Here is a 24162-nt window from a genome sequence, read left to right as displayed (position 1 = left end):
ATGGATTCTCTGCAACACTGCAAATATCGGGTCACCTCAGGATGATGCGGAAGGCAGGTTATCCAGACAGCAGGCTGTGACCTGGAAGGGGCAGGTCAGACTTCACAGTGAGGCTAAGTGACAAGTGCCCGGTGCCTGCCAGGGAGCCCCGGAGAGGAGGGACCCACAGTGCCCTGCATCAGGGACCATGTCCCCTCCGTGCTCCATGCTCTAGCCTTCTGCATGCAAATGAGCTCATTCACTTTTCCTGCCACTTGCACGCGCAGTTAATGACCTCCTTCTAGAGAGTTCTCCTGCAATCTTGCCCACCTTCAGTGCTGAATCTGAAATAGCGAGTCTTGCTGAAGCATTCTCACTGTCTGTTCTCTGTCCTGAGAACTATTCTATTCACTGTCCTGTTCTCCCCGATGGCTTGTCAGGTTTTGTAATTATCCGCTTATGTGTGGGTCTCCCCTGCCCCCGAACTCTTTGGCAGGGATCTTGTCTTAATCATTTTGGAATTCAAGTGCCTGACCATGGGTCTCATAAGCAGTGGGCCCCCGGCAAACCTTTGCTGAGGAAATGATTTCAGAGTTGTTTCCAGCTTTACTGTATTTTCCAACCTGCGGAAAGCAGGGCAACCATGGATCGCTTTCATTCTTGTTTAGTGGGCAATGGTAAGCACTTTCCGGATAGCCTTCTCGTGCTCTTATGTCTGGAATGCTAAATCTGCATTCTGAATGAGAAAAAAGGGGTCTTTGCCTGCAAAGATCTGACCTGAGCTCCAGCAAAGCTCTCCTGAAGCTCAAAGCTGTACCCACATAAGGACTCCAGACGTGGGAGGGAGCCCAGCCCTCTCCATACCACTGCTGACAAAGTCAAGGTGGGCAAACAGCCCCCAAGGTCCCTAACCAAAGGTATTAGCATCGATTCATCTATAATGTCTGCTTTAAAAGCCCCTTGCCCCTCTCCTCCAGCTTCCATATTGCCATACTCCACTCAAAAGAAGGAATCAAGACCAGAAATCTGAGAACACCTCCTCCTTTCAAAGAATGTACTGGAGGCAAAGTTTAACTAATAAAATATGATACACAAAGGAAGTCATTACCACGTTTCTCCGGCTGAAGTCTCAGGCCTGCTGGGTCACTGGCTGTGTATTCAATTTCAAGGAAATGAGACTAAGGACGGGAAGCAAGTGTGGGTTTGGGCATTCACTCCGTGCCACACAGGGCATCTAGTAGGAGGCATCTACAATGTCCAAAGACAACTCGGCAACTCCCTGTCCTGGTCAATCACGGGAGGGCTTCTTGAATTGCTTGTCCTCTGCAGACTGTGTTCCAGCACATTCTCCACCAGCACAGTCTCAGTTTTACTGCCAGAGCTCTGGGGCTCCACAGAGCAGGGCTCTCAGCTGTGACTTCAGTCCGTCAACGCCAGGACGGGAGAGGACAGTCCCGTCCTTAGGCCAGAGATGGTCTCGGGATGCAGAAGCATCCAGAGGGAAAGCCAATCTCTCGTTTTATTTCCGATCAAACTGTTCTAGGGGCCAACGCTGTACTAAGGGGGGGTAGAGGTGAAACAAACAGCTCAAGGAACTGTTCGGCCGTCCTTGCAGGGAAGAGGAGCACGGCACAAAGAACTACCGTCCATTTACTCCTTCAACGGACATGCCCGTGCCTACCTCGGCTCTGCGTATTGGCCCAAGATACAAGGAGGAACGAGATGGGTCCTGTGCTACATGCCTTTCCAGGTGATGGGCGTAGGCAGGGCTGGGACGGAGGGCTGTGGCAGGTGGCAGGAATAGTCACCCATATGCAGGACGCAAGGCTGGGAGGGAGCACTTGGGCTGGAGGGGAGAAAGGGGCGTATCAGCTTCATGGGTAGATGAGTCAATATGTTACGGTGAATCCCCAGTGCTTTCTGGGGAAGGTGATACTTCCGCTGAATCCTGAAAACTGCAGTATTCATGGCGCGGGACAGGATGAGGAGAGGGAGGAAGGTTCTAGAAAGAGAGAGCCGCCGCAGTGGAGCTCTGCAGGAAAGCCGGGGTTGAGCTGAAGGGCAAGGACAGGTCGCTGGAGCCCCATCTGATGAAGCAGCCACGGCTACTCTCTGCCCAGCAGGTGGGGTTTTCCTGGTGGGTCCCTGGCCTGTTGTCCTCAGCGCAGAAGCTCACTGTGGGCACTTAGTGACTAGTTCCTCAGCTGAACTCAAGATCTAAAGGATGGGGAGAATGAGTTGTCACTTTCCGCTCTTCCCATCCAGCCATCCTTTCTGCCCTGCCACCTGCATGGAGAGAGGACATCCTGGAGAAGTCGATAGGATGACAAGGAGAAGACCCCGCACTAAAGTCAAAGGGGTCACTGGCTCTTTCCAAATGGGTGGTGTTCTTTTCGGAAAGGCCTAAGGACGGAGTGCAAAGCAGTGACTAGGAGAGACATAGACAGATCTTGAAAGACTTCTGGAGACATTGGAGTCAAAAGACAGAAAACTATGAGTTCCACCGAGACTGTCATTCATTCATTTCACATGGGAATTCTGACAGCATCCGAGGAGGCCCAGACCCCGGTCTGTGCCCGGCTTCGCTGGGGAGACAGACGTACAAACACGCACAGGGTGGCCTCTGGAAGCAGGGGCCACCGAGTCCTTGAGAACAGAAGTCACAATGACACAAAAGCAGTCACGACTGAGCAGACCACTCACAATGCTGGTGTCCACCTAACAGCCCCCACCTCCAACCTGAGCATCTCTCCAGCCCACGTCTCTGTTGACGGTTGGGACCGTCTGGGGTCCCAAGGCCCAGAGCAAAACAAAACAGAAAACCAGGAACTTGGAAACGCACTGCAGAGCCCAAGGGCAAATATTGCAAAAATAAAGAGAAAGCAGGATTTTAGAAAGTTAGAATCGGCCCAGGTGGAGGACTGCTCACACCCGCCACAGGCCGCTGAAGAGGTGGTTATACCAGTTCACAGATTAAGCAGACGACAAGACAGAGAATGACGACACTGGAGGTGCTTCGAAGGAGCGTAACTGGAATACCAAATCATTAAGAGAGGCCCTTGCGAAACCTGCATCAACCCTCGTGTGTTTTTGCTGAAACTGTTCTCTTTCTGATTGGAAGGGGCCCTGCTGGTCATGCTGCAGAAGTCACAGTGTGACCTGAAGAAGGCTGTGCTAGTGTAGGCCTCGAGGGTTCTTTCTCAAACAAGTTACAACTTCTCAAATCAATACTCCTTTTTTGTTTTAAGGATTCACATACAGGGCGCCTGGGTGGCTCAGTGGGTTAAGCGTCTGCCTTCGGCTCAAGTCATGATCCCAGGGTCCTGGGATTGAGCCCCGCGTCGGGCTCCCTGCTCTGTGAGGAGCCTGCTTCCCCCTCTGCCTGTTGCTCCCCCTGCTTGTGCTCTCTCTCTCTCAAATAAATAAATAAAATCTTTTTTTTTTTTTAAAGAATTCACATGTAAGTGAAATTATAACCTGCATGTTATTAGTCAATAAATAAAACTACTAAGCTTATGTTTATAATTTTTAATACTGTTTTGCAAGATGAGGTTCTAACCAAATCTCTTCCTTCCTCCCCATTCTGGTCCTCATTTTAAGTGGATTAATTTTGTTATTTTTTAAAAAAGAGTTTATTTATTTATTTGCCAGAGAGACAGAGAATACAGGCAGGCAGAGTGGCAGGCAGAGGCAGAGGGAGAAGCAGGCTCCTGGCAGAGCAAGGAGCCCGATGCGGGACTCGATCCCAGGACACAGGGATCATGACCCGAGCCGAAGGCAGCCGCCCAGCTGACTGATCCACCCAGGCGTCCCAGTGGATTAATTTTAGAAGGTTTGCTTCTGCAGGATTCCTTCGAACAACCCTGCCTGCATCATTACAATGGGACACAACAGGTGCCCTGAGAGGCCCGAGCAGGATCCCAGGAACAGCAGGGAGGAGAGGCGACCCGCAGAGGCTGGGCGGGCAGGGCTCCTGGCTAGTGAACACAGATGCCATTCCTGCCCCAGTACTGGGGACTCGGGAGACCCTGGAGCAAAGCTTGTTGGTTGGCAGACATAAAAACTCACTCAACTCCTAAGATACAGGATCTGGTCTTCAAATCCACCGTGATCTGGCTTTCTACTAGGGTCCATTTCCAAAAGCGCCATGTCGTTTCAGGGAATACAAGTTCCATTGCTCCTTTGAAAGGGGCTGGGGTGTTTTAAGCTTAGAGCGTGGCCGGACACGTAAAGCTCTCACGGTCTCCGGACAGTGAGCTGCTGCAGCCCTCCAGCCCCGGCATCTGGATGACCAGCATCTCCGTTCTGCTCTCCCTCTCCCAGCTCTGACTCTGGCCAGTTACGCACATCTCGGATCCTCCCGAGAACTGAGGACAACAGTCACCCCCCACACCGGGGCCAGCGTGGGGACTGATCAGGGACGACGCCCACGGGACGTCAGCTCAGCGCCTGGGTACCCACAAAGCCTCCCACCAGCATTTGACGAGAGTCTTTGAAGATTCCAACAGCAACAGCGATTTCAGGCCACTGGGGAGAGTTCACAAGGGCAACACGTACCCACGGGGATGGCTTCCTCATTTCATCTTCCTGCTTCTTCCCTTACTAAAATTTTACTCAGGGATAAAATTAGAAAGCACAGAGAAGACTCCCTAAAACCTTACTATAAAGACTAAATTAATTTATGAGCCCCAAGACTCTTAGTGGCGTATTGGTAAGAAGAGCTCATGCCTGGCCACGGCCGGGGCTAGGTACAGTGACCGTGTGCCTATCTGGCATACCCGCTGTCTCCCATCCGCGCATGGGAGGGTGTTTTGAAATATGAGGGCTGAGAATGAGGCTATCCTGGTGACGAGGTTACAGAAGAGAATCAGGTGCACAGGCAAGCGTGAATTTGCAACACAGCCTGTGCACAACCACCACACCAAGATCCTCTACTGTGATGGCCTCGATTACAGCTTCGGCCGGCTCTGGCTGTAACCTTGACAAGCCCCAGCACGTGCTGATCCTTGCCTCCCAGGAAACTCAGTGACAGAAGTTTCACAACGAAGGGTAAGAGAAAATAATCCTTTAGGAATGACACAGTTTTACCACATCTATCTGGGGCTGCATTGTTTAGTAATTAACTGTGTCCCCCTCAAATTCACCCATCAAACTCTAGTCTCCAGGAGGACAGTGGGAGGTAATCACGTTGGAAGGTAGTGCTCTCCTCCCTTACAAGAGACACAAGAGAGCCTGCTTCTTCTCTCTGTTCTCCACCATGTGAGAAGGTGGCAAGAAGAGCGCCATCTTGCCGCTGGGAGGGGGTTGGGTCTACACCAGGAGCTGGCGGAGCTGGCACCCCGCTTTCAGACTTCCCAGGTTCCAGAACTGTGAGAAGTACATTTCTGTTGTGCAAGCTTCTCACCCGATGGTTTCCTTCTTATGCAGGATACCATCTCACGCAGTCTTACCCAAACTAAGATAATCAGACACTTTTTCACTAAGTACCTACTGACTCTCATTTTTCGGTATTGAAATGACTCTCATTTTTTAAAAAAGATTTTATTTATTTATTAGAGAGAGAGAGAGAGCGAGAGATCATAAGCAGGGGGAGCTACAGAGGGAGAGGGAGAAGCAGGCTCCCTCCTGAGCAGAGAACCCGATATGGGGCTCGATCTGGGGACCTTGGGATCATGACCTGAGCCGAAGGCAGACGCTTAAATGACTGAGCCACCCAGGCCCATGACTCTCATTTTAAAAAGCATTGTAAGAAGCTCTGAGCAAGATACTCCTCAAGTGAAAAACTGTAGGGGTTCCTGCTTATGTTTAAAATAAACGCTAGGGACGCCCGGGTGGCTCAGCAGGTTAAGTGTCCAATTCCTGATTTCAGTTCAGGTCACAATTTCAGGATCATGGGATTGAGCCCTACATCAGCCTCTGTGCCCAGCTTGGGGTCTACTTGAGATTCTCTCTCTCCTCTCCTTCTGCCTCTTTCCTGTTCATGCATATGCTCTTCCTCTCTCTCTACATAAACAAGCAAAATCTTTTTTTTTTTTTTTTTTTTAAGAGAGAGAGGTAGTGAGAGAGGGCATGAGCAAGGAGGAAAGGGAGAAGCAGGCTCCCCACTGAGCAAGGAGCCTGATGCAGGGCTCGATCTCAGGACCCTGAGATCAGGACCTGAGCCGAAGACAGACGCTTAACCCACGGAGCCACCCAGGTGCTCCAAGCAAGTAAAATCTTAAAAAGGAGGAGGGGGAGGGGGCGGGGGAAGGAGAAGAAGAAGGAGAAGTAATTCTAGACTGTACCTAAGCACTCCAAGGTTGAGCCTTAACTTCTTAGCTATTTTCCCCTTCCAGTTCTCCTCTACCATCAAGCCGAACTGAGCTGTTTCTGCCTCTTGTATCAAACCTGAGCGTTTCTGGGCAAAACCTTTGTTCCTGCTCGCGTCGGAAGCGCACATGTCCACCAGTCTCCAAAGGCTCATTTCCAATGCTACTTCTTTCGTGGACTCTTTCCCAGTCTCTGGGTTGAGTGGAAGCCCTCTCCCATGAGACTTGCTTGGGTTCTGCTGGTGCCATTCTTCTGCACATCACTCCTCCCTTACGTTTTATTAAACTATAAATACTATAGGATAGTTTGATTACAGTACTTTGTTTTTTAAAAGATTTTGAGACAGAGAGAGAGAGAGAGAACATGCATGGGTGCACATGATCTGGGGATCTGGGAGGGGGCAGACTCCCCACTGAGCAGACAGCCTGATGCAGGACTCGATCCCAGAACCCCAAGATCATGACCTGAGCCGAAGGCAACCGCTTAACCGACTGAGCCATCAGGTGCCCCTACAATACTTCAATAAGCACTATGAAGGCAGGATGTGTGATTCATGAACTTTTTCTTCTTCATACAGGTTCTCCATAAAATATACAACAGGGGTTTAATAAATGTGTTGAGCATATGGAACCATGCATGGACATCAGTCTTTTGTACCCAAAGAGAAAGGAAAAAAAAAATCTTTATACACAGAGTCAGTTCTAAACCCCTGGAGCATTGCCTAGATGTGCTCACATGGATTTCGGTCCCCACGTGCAGTCACGGGCTCTTGGTTATGGTCTGACTCCTTCCCGGTCAGACATCGCTTGCTAATTATGCATCCTCACGTGAGCAGAACAGTAACGTGGACCCAGCGAGAACAAGAGATCTCAGAGGCGGCATTTCATACAGACTGTAATCAAACACTTGGTCATTCAATTCCCTATGAGCCCGAACGTTCTGGTTCTATACCGAATTTCAAAGGTGTGGTTACCGGCGATGGGCTACAGTACCTACTCTCTTCCTTCCGGCAAACTTCTGTTTTGGGACCTGTGTGGGACTTCTCTAGTTCCGGCATCCCTGAAGAGCTTTTCCCCTATGCATCTTGGGTTTATCCAGCTTTATCCCCTTTTCTCAACTAAACGTACACTGTTTTCCTTACTGATAGAAGTCATTTTAAATTAACCCTACTGCATGTTAGAGTGATAAAAAAAGAGACAAATATATGATTAAGTTTTTCTCGCTGCAAGATATATTTGTGCTTCTGAAAATTGAAACGGGTTAAGAAATCCGTAATTATTCACTCTCAATTCAAACTGTATTATCAATGCACATTTCTGTTTCCTTAATGTGGTGAAGTAGGAAAGTTAGTATAGACATTGTAGGAGCATAATTATGTCATTAAAATGATAATAGCCTGGACCTAATGAAGTGTTTTATATACACATTTATAATGGATTCAATTAATACCAACCGAACATTTGGAGATAACGGTCGGTTAAAATATTCTAACCATTTTCACCCTCTGTCTTCCCCCCGGGGAAGGGGGGGCTCCTCCCAACCCCGAGTTACTGCATTACTGCATTACTGCAGTAATGGCAAGACTTGGACCAGCTCGAGCCCCAGAGAGCCTTGCACTGGGCCAGTCTCTTCACACAGAGGGGCTCTCCCTGTCCACAAATTATTCATTTTATTGCCATCCACAGGGCCCTAAGCTTCTGAAGCCATGAGCTCAGATGACTAAAAAAAAAAAAAAAAAGCTAAGTTAACTATTAACCAGTCATTGTTGTCAGCGGAGCTCACTGACCAGCTGATAAAGCGGATCTGGAAACACAGGTTATCTGTGACCCCTTGAAAGGGCCTCCCTGTGTTTGAAAGGCAGGACACTGTGTAATGGAGAAATGCGGGGAGTCTGTGTGTCATCTCCCCACTGGGGGTCCTGCACTACCTCTCCCAGACCTCCAGACCTGAGTTCCCTAAGAGGAAAAAACCACAGTCCCTTTTAGCTTCTGTAAGAGACGCAGCTAACGACTCTGCTCTAACGACTCATTACCTACTAAGAACGATCCCAGAAGGCCTACTGGGTGCCGGCCCCGGACAGGGTGTGCGGCGCCCATTCCCTCACCTAGCAAAGCCATTCCTAATGTGCAAGGCACCAAGCTCCCTCGTTGTCATCAGCATGTTGGAAGCAAAAGACACAACACCGAGAACGAAACTGGAAACTAAGGAGCCCCGACACCACGATGCTGATGGAGAGAAAGCAAAGAGCCCGGCGTCCTTCTACCCGACCGAAGCTCTCTCTTGAGGCTCCAAGCAACAGGCAATCCCGGCTAGGTTTGCTCCCACCCTGGGTAATGTGGGGTCACGCACTCTCCCCCACCCCTCCTGCTCCATTCCCATATTCCTAGGATGGAGGGACCTGCCGAAGATGTACAGGCTGACAGCCCCGGGAGAGGAAGACGGGGAGCGAAAGGGGGAGAGGTCGTCCTGAAGCCCTAGGAGCCACCTACCTCTTCTTCGTGACACTCAAACTGGTACATCCAAAAATTCTCCATCTTTCCGGGGGCTGCTTGGGGAGCAGGGCCAGGCCTGGTGCACCTCACCCACCTGTGAGCTGAGGCTAACTCCTGACCTCAGGGCCGGGCTGGTGGATTGTTTCCACTGGTATCCGATGCCCTCCGTCAATAATGCAACTTGTAACAGGAGAGAGGACCACCTCCCGGGGTGTCCGGGGCATCCGCGTTAACCCCTTGGTGTCTGAAGGGCCCCCGGCAGTCGTGCGTCACTGGTCGGTCCCGTCACCTGACGTTGGGGAGAAGGGGTCAGCCTACCCCTTCTGGCAGCAACACTTACTATTTCTGGGGAAAATAAACTCAGTTCTGAGGTGCAACCAGAAACTCTCACACGCTCTAAACTCTGCTGCGTTTATAGAACCTGTGAAAAAGCATCCAGCTCATGTGCAAAGAAGGGGTGGAGGCTGGGAAAAGGGGGTTGTCTCCCAGTCTGCGTCAGAACGCACCTGGGCCTCGGCTGCGAGTTTAGGGAACACGGTGGCCACACAGGGCCGGCGCCCCTGGGGGTCGGGACCCTGGGAGTGGACCCTCGCCACTCTTTGGGGTTGCTGAGTGCCTCCAAAGTCCTTGCACTGTGCTCTGAGTAATGGGGAGATGGCAGGCGACCGTACACACACACAAACAAGAAATCTGTCCCCAGAGCCGTCGTGCTTTGACTCAAACCAACACGTGATCCCAAACTGGGCTCAGGGGCTGGAACATAACCAGGGGCCCTTGGCAGAGGAAAGGAAGGTCGGCCTGCCCTTCCTATCATCTAGGTCAGTGTAAGGCACTTCCCGTAGCTGTGGGTCCCCATTCAGGGGAGCGCCCTGCAAAACGGTGAGCAGGGGAGCAGACGGTCCGGCCGGCTCTCCAATACTTTCTTCTTCCCGTTAACTATTTGGAAGATAGAAAATCTCTGCGTGTTGGGTCTCAAGTCCAGTTTGAACTCTCCCTACCTTCGGAATCTCCCCAACTTATGGGAGAAGCCATTTTTCCCACTGTCACTCTTTTTTTAAAAAAAATTTAGATTAATATATAACGTATTATTAGCCCCAGGGGTCCCACTGCCACTCTTAAAAATGGCTTTGGTTTGAAGTCATGGACCCCGAGGTCAGGCGGCAGCGCTCAGAGTCTTCCCGCTGCTGTGGAATGCTTAGAAGACGTTCGGTTATTACCCAGAGAACCACACATGAGACTTAACATCAGACAAACCACGGAGACATCTGCTAGGCCTTCTGGAAAGGTACAGAAGGCATCTAGGTATAGACAGAACTCAGAATTCTTCCCTTCCGTGTTCAATCAGCACCGGAGCCTGCTTAATTATTCAGCACGGTCTTCTCCATTCCTCGTCAATAATGGATGATGCCGGCCACAGAGACCAGCCGCAGCACGGCGGGGCCTGAGATGGGCGCACAGAGCATCGGATCCACACTCCACCCCCGAGGGAGAAGTCCGGGTGCCCGATGACAGCCGGCCTCCGGGGCCGTCCTCTCCCGCGTGGGTCTCTTAGCTCAGCAAGACCCTTCAGTTCTGAGCCTCTCAGCCTCCCCTGCACCGCGGCCTATAGAAAAGTGATCGATGCATACGACACACTGCGTCAGCTGGAGAGGACCCAGAGCCCCGCATGAGGCTGCTGCGTGGGAAGGCAACACGCCCCATGGCCTCCGGTCACCCCCAACCCAAAGTCCACGAGGAGCATCAGGACCCTGGATGAAAGCTCTGCCCTGACTTATGAAGGAGTCTTTGTAACAAGCTCTTCTGACCCTGGCAGACCCTTGGGACCACAGTGACAGTCCTCTGCTTGTGAAGAACCCACGTGGGCACGCGCGTTCCTTCAGGACGATCCGTCCCGCACACCGAGGCCCCTTCGCAGCACGTCGGCTTCACACTCCGCCGGTCCCTTCAGGGTCACTCGATATGCCTATTCTCAGCCAGACAACAAAACGGAGATGGCCAAGGAGGTGGGAAGGGCTGACAGGGCACGCCCCCATCTATGCTATGCTATGCTATGCTGTGCCCCATCTTGTTCAGGGCCTGGCTCATTGGAGGAACTTAAAAATATTTACTGAACGAGCAGATGAGAAATCATGAGCCAGCAACTGCTGTGTCTTCAGGCTTGAAGCTCCCCGGCCCTCCGCTGGCCCACGACGGACCCACAACGTGGTGGGCAGGCTTCTCCGAGAGACCCGGGAGCCCTACCTCTTGGTGTTCAGACCCTGTGTAATCCCCTCCCTGGGCAGGGAGCACTGGCTAGGGCCTTAGTCCAAGCAATAAAATGCAGCAAAGGCAACAGGCTGTCCCTCTGTGACTGGGTTACAAAAGACTGTGACAAACACCTTGCCGTCAGCCTCAAAGGCCTTCTGACCTTGCCCGCTTCATCGAGCAAGCAGCCCCGCAGCAGAGCACCCACGGGGCAGAGACCCAAGACGCCTCTGGCCAGTGGTCAGCTGGGAACGGGGCCCTCGGTCCCCCAGCCCATGCTGCCAACAAGCAAATGACCTTAGGAACAACTCTCTCCCCAGTACAGGCTGGAGGTTACCACAGGCCACCGACGGTTGACTGCATGGGGTCTGAGAGACCCCATGGCCGAGGCCCAGCCAGACCACGCCAGCATCCTGACCCCAGACACTGGAGATCATCACCGTGGCTTGTTTTCTGCCACTGCTTTGGGGCAGTTTGTCAGCCAGCAGTGGACAGCTGAGACACTCTACAGGCCTGCAGAAGAAAGGCCCGGGAGCGGAGGCGGCTTGGAGGCCCGGCTGAGGCCTCACCAGAGGACGAGCCCCAAGTAGATCCTACACTGCACGGGCAGGGTCTGTCTGTTCCAGGCGGAGCGCGTGTTTCAGTTGCTGCTATGACCCATCTTGTTCAGGGCCTGGCCCATTGGAGGAACTTAAAAATATTTACTGAACGAGCAGATGAGAAATCACGAGTCAGAGTTTTTGTCCGTGACCGGGGCCAGCGCCTGCAGCTCATTCTAGTTTGCTAACAAAATGCAGAATAGCATCGGGGTGCGGCCAGGCCCGATTTCTTATTCACAGACAATGTCCTGTATGTAGCTGGTGCCTAACGAAACCCGGAATTGTGAGCAAGGGAAGGGCTCTAACAACTCAACCCAATCATTTTGTGGCCCGTTGCGTGGAAGATGGTTGGGAACACATTGATTCCTTTGACATCACCTGCTCAAAGTTTCCTCTTGCTCTCTGAGGCCTGCTCGGGGAACCATGCTGGGGCCCCTTTTTTGTTCGCAGGACAGCAGATCCTACGTTCGAAGGTTATATTTCTGGATGAGTCTCTGGGATGTGGACCTGGAAGGTCTGCCAGCCCCCCTTTTTTTGAACACATAGAAGAACAAAGTTGGCTTTAACAGCCCACACTGGGATGAATCCTTTCCACGGCAGGCCAGGAGGATGCTCTGAGATAAGGAGGCTTCGGGCCTAGTCCTTTTCAGGCCACAGATGGGGGCAGAATCAAGCGAACTCTTCAGCACAATGTTCCCCCATCCCTTCCCATCCCTACTCCCTTCCCCGCACACCAAGATGACCCTGCTTCCAGTCAGGGATTTATCTGCTTGGGGGAGACCAGGCCCCCACAGAACGAATGTTCATCCTAAAGCCTGTCCACCTGACTTCAGATCCCATGTCAGCTCCATCCCTTGCTATCCAGATCCAGAAAAATTAGGGCTGGCCAGAGCTCCCCGAGGAGGGGAGGACCGGCAGAAGGAAACCTCTCAGTTCCAAATACACCTTACGAGGAACCTTCAGAGAAACAGACTCCTTTGGCAGTGGACCAGTTCTTTCGCTTGTCCTTGTTAAGCTTGACAAGACAACCACAAGGTCAACAAGACAAGAAGCTGCTAACAAGTCTTAATGAATTAGCATGTGCACTTGACCTTGGTCAATAGTTTCTTAGCAACAGTTTAAAAAAAAAAATCCATGAAGGCTGATGCTGATTTCAAGGCAGGGGGGTGGTGGGGGGGAGAGGGAGAGAGAGGACAGGGAGGACATGAGGCCAGAGCGTCTCTCCACACTCACTACAGCATCTTTCTGAGAATTAAAGAAAAAAAAAGGCACAAAAGTACACATGATCAGGACAGCTGTCAACGTCAAGACTCCACATCCCAGGATTTGGGCATTATTTCCTTCTTGGCAGGAGAGTGGCTGGTTTCTAAGAAGTATTAGTGCTCAACTGTCTTCCTGCCTCAAAATACTTTCTCTGATCCATCTCTGGAATGGGGGTTGCCAGTAAAAGGCATATGTTATCCGAAGGGGTGGGGGATGTTGCCATTATTGTTAAGCAGCCGTCCAGTGAGCTGGAGAAACAAGGGGGACAGCATGCACCGTGGGGGGATGCAAAGACCTTGGGTTGCCAGGAGGGCTCTCATAGCGCTGAGCGTGGCGGGAAAGCAAAGGGGTGGGCCAGCCCAGACAAGGTGAAGGACAAGGGCTGCTACGGCCGTCTTCCTCCAGCTCACAGTCTGCCAATGCCAAGTCCCAAATGCTTAGTGAGCTCTGACCTATGAAGGCAACAAAGGCACCACACTTGTGATCTCACTTCACATTTCTACAGAGGACTCCATGTCTGCGAAACCACGTTCTCTCAAGGTCACTCTGGGGAATCAGTTGAGCTCACTGTGCTAATGTGGAGGAAAGCAAATGACCAACTCAAGGTCACTGCAGCAGGTCAAAGATTTACACGTAATAAACACTTCCTGGGGATTCTGCATGGGTTGACGTGCTCCGATACCAGAGGGTACGACACGGTGCCTTCAGTGGCGGATGGTGAGTGAGAAGAGGCAACAGGCCAACGCCAGCAAGACAAGGGGGAAATAAAACAGTAAAGAATTCCATGTTAAAATGTCCTCTGCACTCGAACTGCCGGGTTACCAGTTTTGACCGGGCCTCCTAAGTACTGATGCTAAGACCCAACCTCCAGAGATTCTCATCAGAATCCTGGGACTCATCTGTGTAGAGAGCGGGGCCTCGGGTCTACTGAACGGGACCTTGATCTGGACAGAAGTGAGAGCCCGTGTGGTAAGGGGAGTGGCACGGGGACAAGTTTGGGTAAAGACAAGTAGTTCTGGAATTTGTAAATGCAAGGCCAGCGGGTAAGGTGAGCCCCGGCGATGGGGGATGGGAATCCTTACTCGCCAAAGGAGTCATCCGGTCTCCGTCCAGTGGGGTCTGGTCAGGCCTGGAATTTACAGTAAGAAATTACTTCCTGGGGGAACCTCTCTGTCTTTGCCCAAGATGAAGAGAATTAGACGTCTAGGCTGGTTTGCCCCCTAAAGCTCTGTGACTTTTGTCAATGACTGTGAAAGGCAGGCTGAGGCTCCTGGGTCACATGACCCATGACCCAGACATATTCCCCTATTTTGTCTGGGAAACTGAGGCCCAAATGTCCAGCCCAGCTCTGAGTCTCTTTGGATCCATGTCTAGCTTGTTTGGTTTTTGGTGTCCCACTGGCAGGGTCTGATCAGCTCAAGTCGTCAACAAGGCACGCCCAGCAGGTAGCCGAGTGCCTGTTTTTCTGACATCCTCTTGACGGCTACAATCAAGTAAGCGGCCAGTGAAAATTGTGTTCCACAGAAAGCGGGTTGAGAGACTCCATTCCGTATTAAGAACATGTAGCCAGTTACCCTTGTAATGGGAGCAGGTCTCATTTCGAAGACGATCACGTCTATAGATAAATCACATTTCATAATTCCCCATGACTCCATGAGCCCGGGGTTTAATTGGGTTACAACAGAATTCAATTATCTACGATATATCTGTTCCTCTCCTGCACCTTTCTGTCCTCCCCTCTGCAGCCCCAACCCGCTTATCGGAAAATATCGAGAGTGCTTGGCGGGGGGGAACCGACAATTTTTCTAGAGACTCCTGGGAAGTTTCCTGAGCCTCAATTTATTAAGTGATCATGTCTGACACACCGGCCGCAGCCCTGTGTGCTGCATTTCTATCTGGGAAGTGATAACCAATTTCCCTCTGGCTAAGTCATTCTTTTCCTTCCTTGGTGCTTTTCCCTATTTTCACCGCAGCTTCACATATGCACGGATGAGTAAGACAATCCATTAAGAAGTTGAGAAAGATTTCTCCTGGGAGTGGTGTCAGGTGAAGAGAAAAAGATTGGAGCCTGGGGGTTAAGAAAAAAAAAATCAATCTCCCCATCACTTACTTTCATTCCACGGAGCACAAGGTCCAATCAGAGACCTTGCCTTCTGCTGTGAGGATCATTGGACAAGTTTGCCTCAGTGATTCCAACACAGCTCTGGTCGGAGGTCAGAAGGAGACACCCCCTCAGCCCTGTAAACAAGGCCTCCCTGGGTCAACTCTAAAAGGGAGTTAAATGATCAAAGATAATGCTTCAGATCCAGGGGGAGAGAGCGAAAGCACACACTCTTCTGCACCCCCCCCCAAATTGAAATGAATTATTTGTTCTCCAAAAGGGATTTCAAGGTCAACGCAATGTTATAATAGTAAGATCATTATTACACCTTCCCAAAAAATCACCCTGATCAGATCCGGACCCTCCCCGGTCATGGAAAAATGACTCCCCTTTTTGTTACTGACAACTAAGTAACTGACAACTAAGATGGGGAGCATCACTCCCCACCGGCCGGGAAAGGACAAATTGCTGCTGACCCTACGTTTCAGGATGGGCCATGGGACGTACTCTGGGAAAGGAAGGCACCTTGAACACATTTCATTTTTAAGCTAGAAACCATCACCCGTGGGGCGCCTGGGTGGCTCAGTCGGTTAAGCATCCACCTCTTGATTTCAGCTCAGGTCATGATCTTGGGGTCCTGAGTTCAAGTCCTACGTCCCGGTCTGCGCTCAGTGCCCAGCGTCCACTCAAGATTCTCTCCCTCCCTCCCCTCCTGCTCCTGCCCCTGCTCCAATAAATAAGTTAATAAAATCTTAAAAAAACAACAACAACGGGACGCCTGGGTGGCTCAGTGGGTTAAAGCCTCTGTCTTCGGCTCGGGTCATGATCCCAGGGTCCTGGGATCGAGCCCTGCATTGGGCTCTCTGCTCAGTAGGGAGCCTGCTTCCCTTCCTCTCTCTCTGCCTGCCCCTCTGCCTACTTGTGATCTCTCTGTGTCAAATAAATAAATAAAATCTTTAAACAACAACAACAACAACAACAACAACAAAACCCAAACCCATCCACCTCGCTAAGCATACAAACCCGAGGAGTCAGCCCGGCCAGTGAGCATTCTTCCCACTGCGGGTTAGTACGCCTGTTGCCCTCCTTCCCATACACCTTCAGTGGCTTCCAGACCCTAATCCCAGTGCCAAGATGGGATCCACAGATCCTGAGCTCTTCAGGGTTTTCATCGTTGGGTGCAAATCCACGTAGCAATTAGAGCTCTTCAACCTGAAATCAGACAGCCTCCGCCTTGACCTACTTTTTCCTTCTTTACTCTTCTGTGTGTGACGTAAGGCAAACAGAAGTGTGCAAGCTTCACACACACACACAAGCACAGCACAGAGGTACAATGAGAACCTCACAACACGTATCTTCCCACGCAGCTTGGTCATTTTCTATAAATCGTGCACGTAATACCCAGAGGTGTTAGCTTCTCTTTCTTAAAGAAAACAGACAATAAGAATGAGTGGATGATCTCTGAGTGATACCAATCTTTTCTGTTTTTAAGTTAAGGCAAAGAAGAAACACATGAATGTAGTCGGAAAAGTCAAGCTTTTGGCAACAACGCAAGTTCGTTCCCTCCTCCTCCTCCTTTCATGGTCTCATTGCCAAGTCTGCCAGTGTCCCTTCTGGTATTTACTTCCACATTCATAAGCCGTGTGTTCCCGCAGCCTCACCTTGGCTTTTCAAGTGTAGCCATTATTTCTTAGCATCTCTAAAAGACCAGGGTTCAGGGGCGCCTGGGTGGCACACTTGGTGAAGCGGCCGACTCTTGGTTTTGGCTCAGGTTGTGACCTTAGGGCCGTGAGATCAAGCCCTGTGTGAGGCTCCTTGTGAGTTCAGCTCCTTGAGATTCTCTCTCCCTCTTCCCCTCCCCTTTGCACACTTCCTCTCTCTAAAGTTTTTAAAATTCTAAAATAAATAAATAAATAAATAAATAAAGACTAGGATTTACCTCTTTTATATTATCCTTTCCCTTATCCTTTCAATACCGTATTTTTTGGTTCATGGGTGTTCAGGTGTTTGCATTCTGAGGACGGCACATACGCTCCTCCCTGGTGAGACACGGGCCTCGTATGACCGCATTTCCTGCCCGGGGAACAATTGTTTGAATGAGGCAAATAACTGTACTGTTTCTCTATTTGCTTAGTTTTCTGCGTACTGATCAATAATTTATGCCGAGCTCTGCCAAAACAATCGAAGATTCCTCTCGGTACAAATATATGAGGAAATCTCTGACTTCCACCCTGTCTGGCAACCGTCCAGGCTCTGGTCCACACTGGACTGGCGGATGCCCTGTCCCCGCACGCCGCTGTCACCTGGGATCTCCTTCCTCACCACTCTTGGGGTGTCTCTGTCTCTCTCCCGTGGGAGATCCCCCGCTTCCTGAAGGAAATCTTCTTTCCCGATTTATGCTCCCATTTTGGGGGAGCAATCCTCTAGCAGCTCCCTGAGAAAAGGTGCACGGGAGGGAAGTTCCTGGGGCCCCGTGTATCTGAAAACATCTTTATTCCACCTTTATTTCCACCGGAAACCAGACGTCCCAGCCTCCAGTGCTGTTTTGGAGAAGACCGACACCGCCGGAATTCCTGATCATTTGTGACCTGTTTCTACCTCTCGGCAAGCCTGCAGGCTCCTCTCTTCCTCCTGCCTGTTCTGAAATTTCTGGGGGCCTTTTTTACTTCCTGGTTCCAGGCACCCAGGGGACTTTTGCACCAGGTAATTCTCCTGTCTTTTGGTGCTAGGAAACAGTCTTTCATAATCTTTCCATTTCATCTGCATTCCTACTTCCTTTTCATCCTTTTGTCTTCATTGTTCTCCTTTCTTAAAGATTCCCTCAGCTCATTTCCTTCCTGCTGAAAGATTAAACACACTTTAAAGTTGTGCTGTCACATTTTCTCGTTAAAAAATTAGCAGTGGGGGGGAATGCGTGGCCAATTTGATGGCTCCCTTATCTTCTCCTTTTTGAGGATGTAAAGTGTTTTACTGCTTCCTCCGGCTCAGAGCACTGCCTTTGTTTCCTCAAGTTCCTCTTCCTGTTGTCCTGTGTCTTTGCTGTTCACGTTATGGATTTACTTCAGATATTTGGGGATCCTTGGGGGTCCACTTGTATCGAACAGTGGGTCCCCAAAAAGCCCAGTGGAAGCTTCACGGGAGGCAGGAACCTTCACTGTGGCGTGATCAGGTGGGGGCCCCAGGTTGGGTTTGGAAGCGCCTAGACACGAACATCTGTACGTATCTGCTCTTGGGTCTGTTTCCTCAGAGAGGAATCCTCCAACCTCCCACATGGAGTCCGGGGCAAGGGAGCAGGTTTCCTAAGCCTGACAGCTAAGAATTCTACGGCGTTCTCGGAGCCTCACTGGGGTGTAGGACCGTGTTCCTGTTCCATAAGGTGTCTGACTCCCATTTTCAGCTGTGGCTAGTGTCCCCTCCCTTAGAGTCAATCTCCTACCTTCTGTGGGGCTGAGGGGAAGGGGTAACCCAGGGCCCGGGCTGGTGAAGGAATCCAGTGTCTCTGGTGACAGACTTTCAAGCAACCTTCTGTTTTTTTGTAGCCAGACTCCCTCTGTCTGAGGTACGTGGCATCTCAGACTCCTGAGCCTTTCTCCGGGAATCCATGGCACACCTCCCCACAGACACGCGGCACACCAACAGAAACCTCATCAGCGTTACTAGTCAGAATCGATCAGGCCGGACTGTGGTAACAACCACTCCAAATCCCCACGACTGAAAACAACAGAAGCGGATCCCTCTCTCCCATTTCATGTCCCACCAGAGAGCCCTGCTCATCAAGGTCCCTTGGGACCTGTGCGGATAGAGGCTCGGCGTGCTCATGACGCCGCCATCTTAACAGGGGTCTTCAGGGGGGAGAAGCCTGCTCGGAGGTGTCCCCGCCCAGCAGCAGCATCACACGCCGTCACTCCCATTTCAGGGGCCATGCCTAGCTTCCAGGGGATGGGGGAGGGCAATGCCGTCCTCCCCATGCTTGAAGGAAGAGGCCAACCAGACATGCTGGGAGGCACCCCTCTCTGCGCAGCCAGTCCCCACGCTGGTGCTCCAAAACCGTGCTCTTCTCTTCGGCCGCTCTCTCCTGCTGTCTCTCAGCGCTTGGGGCTTCACACACTTTTATTATTTTATTGTTGTTTTACGGTAGCTTTAAGAGAGCAGAGACAAACACCATTTCAAGGTGCACAGCACAGTGCTCCAAAGAGCCAAAACCCACCAACGGCCACCGTGCGTTTGCTCCTGCCTCCCTCTCGGATCCCACCAGGCCCCCGTTCTCTGCTCAGAAAGGATCTCTGTTGCCTAAAGAGAGGCTGGTAGGCTATGCGACTTTCCAGAACTAGTCATTCCTTAATGGTATTTTTCCAGGAGGGGGTTGGGAGGTAGTTTTCAGATACGTTCGGAATAGAGAAATGTTGAGAAGGAGCAAAGCATTTGCAGGTTGTTACCGTTTTCAAAAACCAGTCATTTTCGATCGGTGCTGAGCCTCTAGCATATGCCCGAGTCCTGGCTAACGAGCAGTCCTACCTTCACATTCGCCCAGAAACAAATGCTAGTTTGCTCCCAGGGAAGAGCAAAACGCTGGAGTTCTGGGGAAATGAAGAGGGGCATTAAAAGCAGGTGTAGCAACCAGCAGGTATCACTGGCTAGTGGTAATGCAGGTGTTTTTTTTATCTCCTTCTATGGGCTCCCTGTAGCTTCTCACTGTGCCATTTTTGTTGTTGTTCTTGCGTGGGTTTCTTTTCTTTTCTTTTTTGAGAGGGAGAGAGAAAACTTGAGCTGGGTAGGGAGGGGCGGAGGGATAGGATCTTAAGCAGACCCCATGCTAAGCTTGGACCCTGATGTGGGGCTCGAACTCACGACCCTGAGGTTGGCACCCAAACTGAAATCGAGTTGGATGCTTAACCAACTGAGCCACCATGTGACCACACCATTTGAAGAGGCATTCCAAGGCTACTCCTCTAGATCTGCTGACCATGACCAAGGAAAGTCAGTCCGCTTGCTAAACACAGACCTGTGCTAATAAAAGGTGTAGTCAAGTCTCAAATCCAAACTGTCCTGATGATATATTTTTCACCATGTGTATCAGTGGCTCTTATCTTATATATGTTTAAGACTCACAGGGAGAATTCACAAAACAAACTAAAACAAAGCAAACAAACAAAAACAGATCCCGGGCCCCACCTTGGGTATTCTAATTTGGAAAGGAGAGGCAGGCATTTGTATTTTTAACAAGAACCCTCTAGGCAAACTTCGGGCCACACATCAGCCGCGCCTTTTCATTTTCTACACCATCACACACAGAAGGAGCATTCGAGTAAATATTTTTTGATGCGGAGATGGAAATCAGCAGAACGTACAGATGCCTATTTTCCCCTCACGATACCATCCAAGAGGTAGTAAATGAAGGTCTTTACTATTGAACACAGCAGGACAGAAGAAATATAACTCACAAACTCAAACAGCTTCCAAAGGACAGGTGGGATATTTTAAAGCACAGGTTTTGGGTTTTGCTTTGGAGTAACCCTTCATAACCGAGGGAGCCCTACCCAGCCATCTCGCTGCATCAAGCTGAACTTCCGCCAGCAGGAACTCCTAAAGCATCCCCCGATGTCCTGTCCTCAATTCTACCTTTCGAGTGAAACATCGCACAAGAGGTTTGAGTTGGTCCCCTCATTCAAATGAATCAAAGCACCCCCCAGCCCTAAGACAGGTTGTGCCGGGGGCTCATCCCGAGGCTGCAGGAACAGGGTGAAGTCAGTTATGTCAACGAGTTGAAGCACGGAAGAAAGGTGGGGGAGAAAGGCAGCATCTGGACCTAAGGCTCTTGCAACTTTTTCTCTAATGGCTTTCCAGGTTTCTAAAAGGCTGTGGAACCCGGCCTCTTGCCAGCTCCTTACTTTTGAAAATCTGCTCCATTTCCACTACATTTGCAAAATGCTGCAGTATTTCCCTCCCTGCCAGGAGGAACCTGGAGGCAGCTGGAGGTCAGGAAGGAGTGGACACGTGAGCGCACCTGTCTTTACCTGTTCGTATGTGAATCCCGGACACCGGAGGAAAGACACAGAGCCTCACTGCCCTCCCTGTTCCAGTGCTGCCTCCTTGCTGGGGAGGACACAGAGCCTTTCTCCACTGGTTTTCCATCTCTCCTTAAGGGAGCCAGCGATTTAATTAGCTACCGGCAAATGTTGACTGTTACTTAAAGTGGAGGTGAATGATACCTCCGACCTGCATGGCCCTTCACGGAGAAGCAGGATGAACAAAGAACTTCCAATAAGGGCTTCTCCCTCCAAAAGACATACTGAGACATAACCTGGTGCATTCACAGAAAGAAGAATTAAATGAAATCGAACGGACCCTCCTAACCCTTCTTTTAGTCCAAGCTCCCATTTTAAATGAAAGTGCTTAAAAATTATTCAGGAGAAGGGAGAAGTGAGGACGTAGAAGGAGAATCCTGAGTGCCAGGTAGTGGGGGCGAAGGGGGGTCGTCTTGATTTATTCTGAACGGACGGGGACACCCCAGCTTGCCGTGTTATCACATTTCTCCAGGTATCCAAAAATGGAAAATCAACGGTTGGCAGAGGCAGCGATAGCTCTCTGTACCTTTTCCCGAGGAAGCACAACGCAAAATACCCCACGTGGGTATTTTGGGGAGAAATGTGCTGCGGGCCCACCAGACGTGAACACTGAGCGCTTACTGTGAGCCACAGTGAGACCCAGGGTGGGTAAAAACCTCAGCACCCCTGGCAGGGAAAAGCTCAGGAGGATTTCCTGGATATCCTCCAAGGATACCCCATGGAGGCTCCAGTCCGTCAAAGGGCTGCTTTAAGGCAGTGGCTCCCAAACTGTGGTCCTGTAAGCAGCAGCAGCAGCACCACCTGGGAACCTGTTAGCGGACAGTGTCGAACTTCACCTGAGCCCTGTGATTCCATTAACCCGCGAAGGTTAAAGTAAACCTCCCCCTACCCTTCTGTGTTCTGGCAATGGCTTCCTGCCAAGACCATCCCCTCCCCACGGAACTTAAGGAAGACTCACAGGTGTCGCCTTGTTGACTTATGACAAGTCCAGACACAGACCCTCCAAATTCCCCTTCTTTGCCTGAGGCTGATTAACCGAACTGCCCAGGAGTCAGAACAAAGTGTCTGCTAACCATCTTCACCTGAACTTTTCTCCTTCCTCCAGGTCCTTGAACTTTTAGCCAGCCTACACCCCCTCCTCACCTGGCCTCTGGAGAACAGGCTGGCCTCAGGTGAAAACATACCTTCTTCTGCAAGGCATTCCAGCCATCACTTCCCCACACCTCCCTCTTTCTAGTCCTGTTTACTCCTCCCTAGAAAAGAGACCTTTTTTGTCCAGCCTCAGACTCTATAATCAGAGGTTTTCATATAGCCATAGGGCCCACCCCCTGTTACAAGAGTACCTTTCCCCCTTTTGCAAAAAGTTCCCGAGGAAGTCTCTCCATGCACAATTCCGACTTGGTTTTTCTTTGACATTATAAATTACCAATTCTCAGGCCCCACCCCAAACCTTCTAAGTAAGAAACGGCTCTGGGCACAGTTTGAGACGCAGTTATTTAGGGCCATCCCTCTAAGAGGCTGATAAACGCATTCCACCCCTGAACTCCAACCCACCCGTGTTCCACTCAGGAGCCGTCTCCGAGGCTCGCGGTGGACACGTTTTTAGCGTCCCCACAGACCACGGATGTCGTGGAGTCATTTCGCAGTGGCAAGCCAGGCCACGCGTGGAGCTGGAGCCCGAACCCGCACCTACTTACATCTCCGTCCACCGGCCTCTGGTCGTCACAGTCCCTCGTGGGGCTAATGTCCTGGCGCATGACCCAGATGGGCTCTTTGGGCTCGTCGGGAGTGTAAGGCGAACGGATGGTCCTGGTTTTCACCTCCTCGATGGCCTCTTTGATGTCCTTGATGGCCAGCGAGATGGCATCCCTTTTCTCCTTGCTGTACCGCTGCCCCGCCTCGCCTGGCGCGGGGCCCGCCGCCCGCTGCTGCCCCGCCGGCGCCTGCTGCCCGGGGCTGTCGGGGCGGCCCCCGCCCGGGGTGGGGGCGCGCTCCAAGTCCTGCTCGGCCTCGGGCATGTCCTCGGCCGCCTTGTCGAGGCTCTGCGAGCTCATGCTCTGCTTGACCTCGGCCACGATCTGGTCGATGTCCTCCTCCTGCTCGTAGCTGTCCATGCGCGGGTAGGGCGCGAACTCGGCCTCCTTCTCCGGGCTGTCGGACTCGCCGTCCGAGCGCTCGTCGTAGTGGTGCAGCCGCGCGCCCAGGGCCTCCTGGCGGTACGCGGCGGCCTCGTCGCGCTCCTGCTCGTACAGCCGCAGCCCGTCGCGCGCCTCCAGCTCGGGCGCGTCCCCGATCTCCTCGTACACGTGCTCCTGGAGGCCCCCGTAGTCGGCGTAGGGCTCGGCGTACGGCTCGTCCTCGCCGCGGTGGAACAGCCGGTGCGTGTACACGTAGCCCGAGTACGCCGCGTTCATCGCCTCCTCGTGCTCCAGCGAGTGGAAGTGCAGGTGGTTGGGCAGCGCGCGGCGGTGCGTGGCCTCGGCGTGCTCGGCCTCCGCCTGCTCCGTGTACTCCTCGGCCTCGGGCCGGTACTGCACGGCGTAGGCGCTCTCGTCCTCGGGGTCCTGCGCGCGCTCCGCGTCGTAGCCGTCGCGGGCCGCGGCGATCACGTCGCCCTCGGCCGTGTCCGTGTGGTTGTGGAAGCCGCTCTCCGTGCTGGCCGAGCGCGCCAGGCTCTCCCCGCGCTCCTCCTCCTCCGGCTGCCCCGGCTGCGCGCGGGGGTCCTCGACGGCGCGCCCGCGCCCGGGGCGCCCCGCATAGCGCTGCTGCGGCGGGGGCGGCGGCTGCTGCTGCTCCTCCTCCACCTCGGGGTGCTCCAGGTCAGCCTCCACCGACTCGTTCACCTCCCCGCCTGCCGCCTCGTCGGTCACCTCCGCCTCGGCGGAGCCCTCCAAGTGGTTCATGGTGGGCGTCGGGCCGGCTGGGAGCGAGGCTGGGCCGGCTCAGTGCGCTCTCATTTTGCTCCACCCGTCTGGGAAGACAAGAAGGGGAGGGGCTGTTAATGGCCTTCAGCCGGTGGTGCTCGCGGAGCGCCCAGAGAACCCATAGAAAACAGCTGCTATCCATCCCTCCTGAATCCCGGTCACTTCAAACAGGATTGCGGATTTAAA

The 24162-nt window shown here is 52.0% G+C and overlaps 1 protein-coding gene across 1 annotated transcript in view; it reads right to left on the bottom strand.

The window, feature by feature from the left end:
• The window catches only part of APBA1 (amyloid beta precursor protein binding family A member 1), a 63944-nt gene extending 39989 nt beyond the window's left edge, over positions 1 to 23955 (bottom strand). Inside the window, exon 1 of the mRNA XM_044265933.1 lies at positions 22750 to 23955. Coding sequence (XP_044121868.1) covers positions 22750 to 23955 — 1206 coding nt within the window. The remainder of the gene's footprint in view (positions 1 to 22749) is intronic.
• Between the last annotated feature and the right edge of the window lie 207 nt (positions 23956 to 24162).

This window comes from Neovison vison, chromosome 9, assembly GCF_020171115.1.
Source record: "Neovison vison isolate M4711 chromosome 9, ASM_NN_V1, whole genome shotgun sequence".
Lineage (NCBI taxonomy): Eukaryota > Metazoa > Chordata > Mammalia > Carnivora > Mustelidae > Neogale > Neogale vison.
This window is presented reverse-complemented; position numbering and strand designations above follow the sequence as displayed.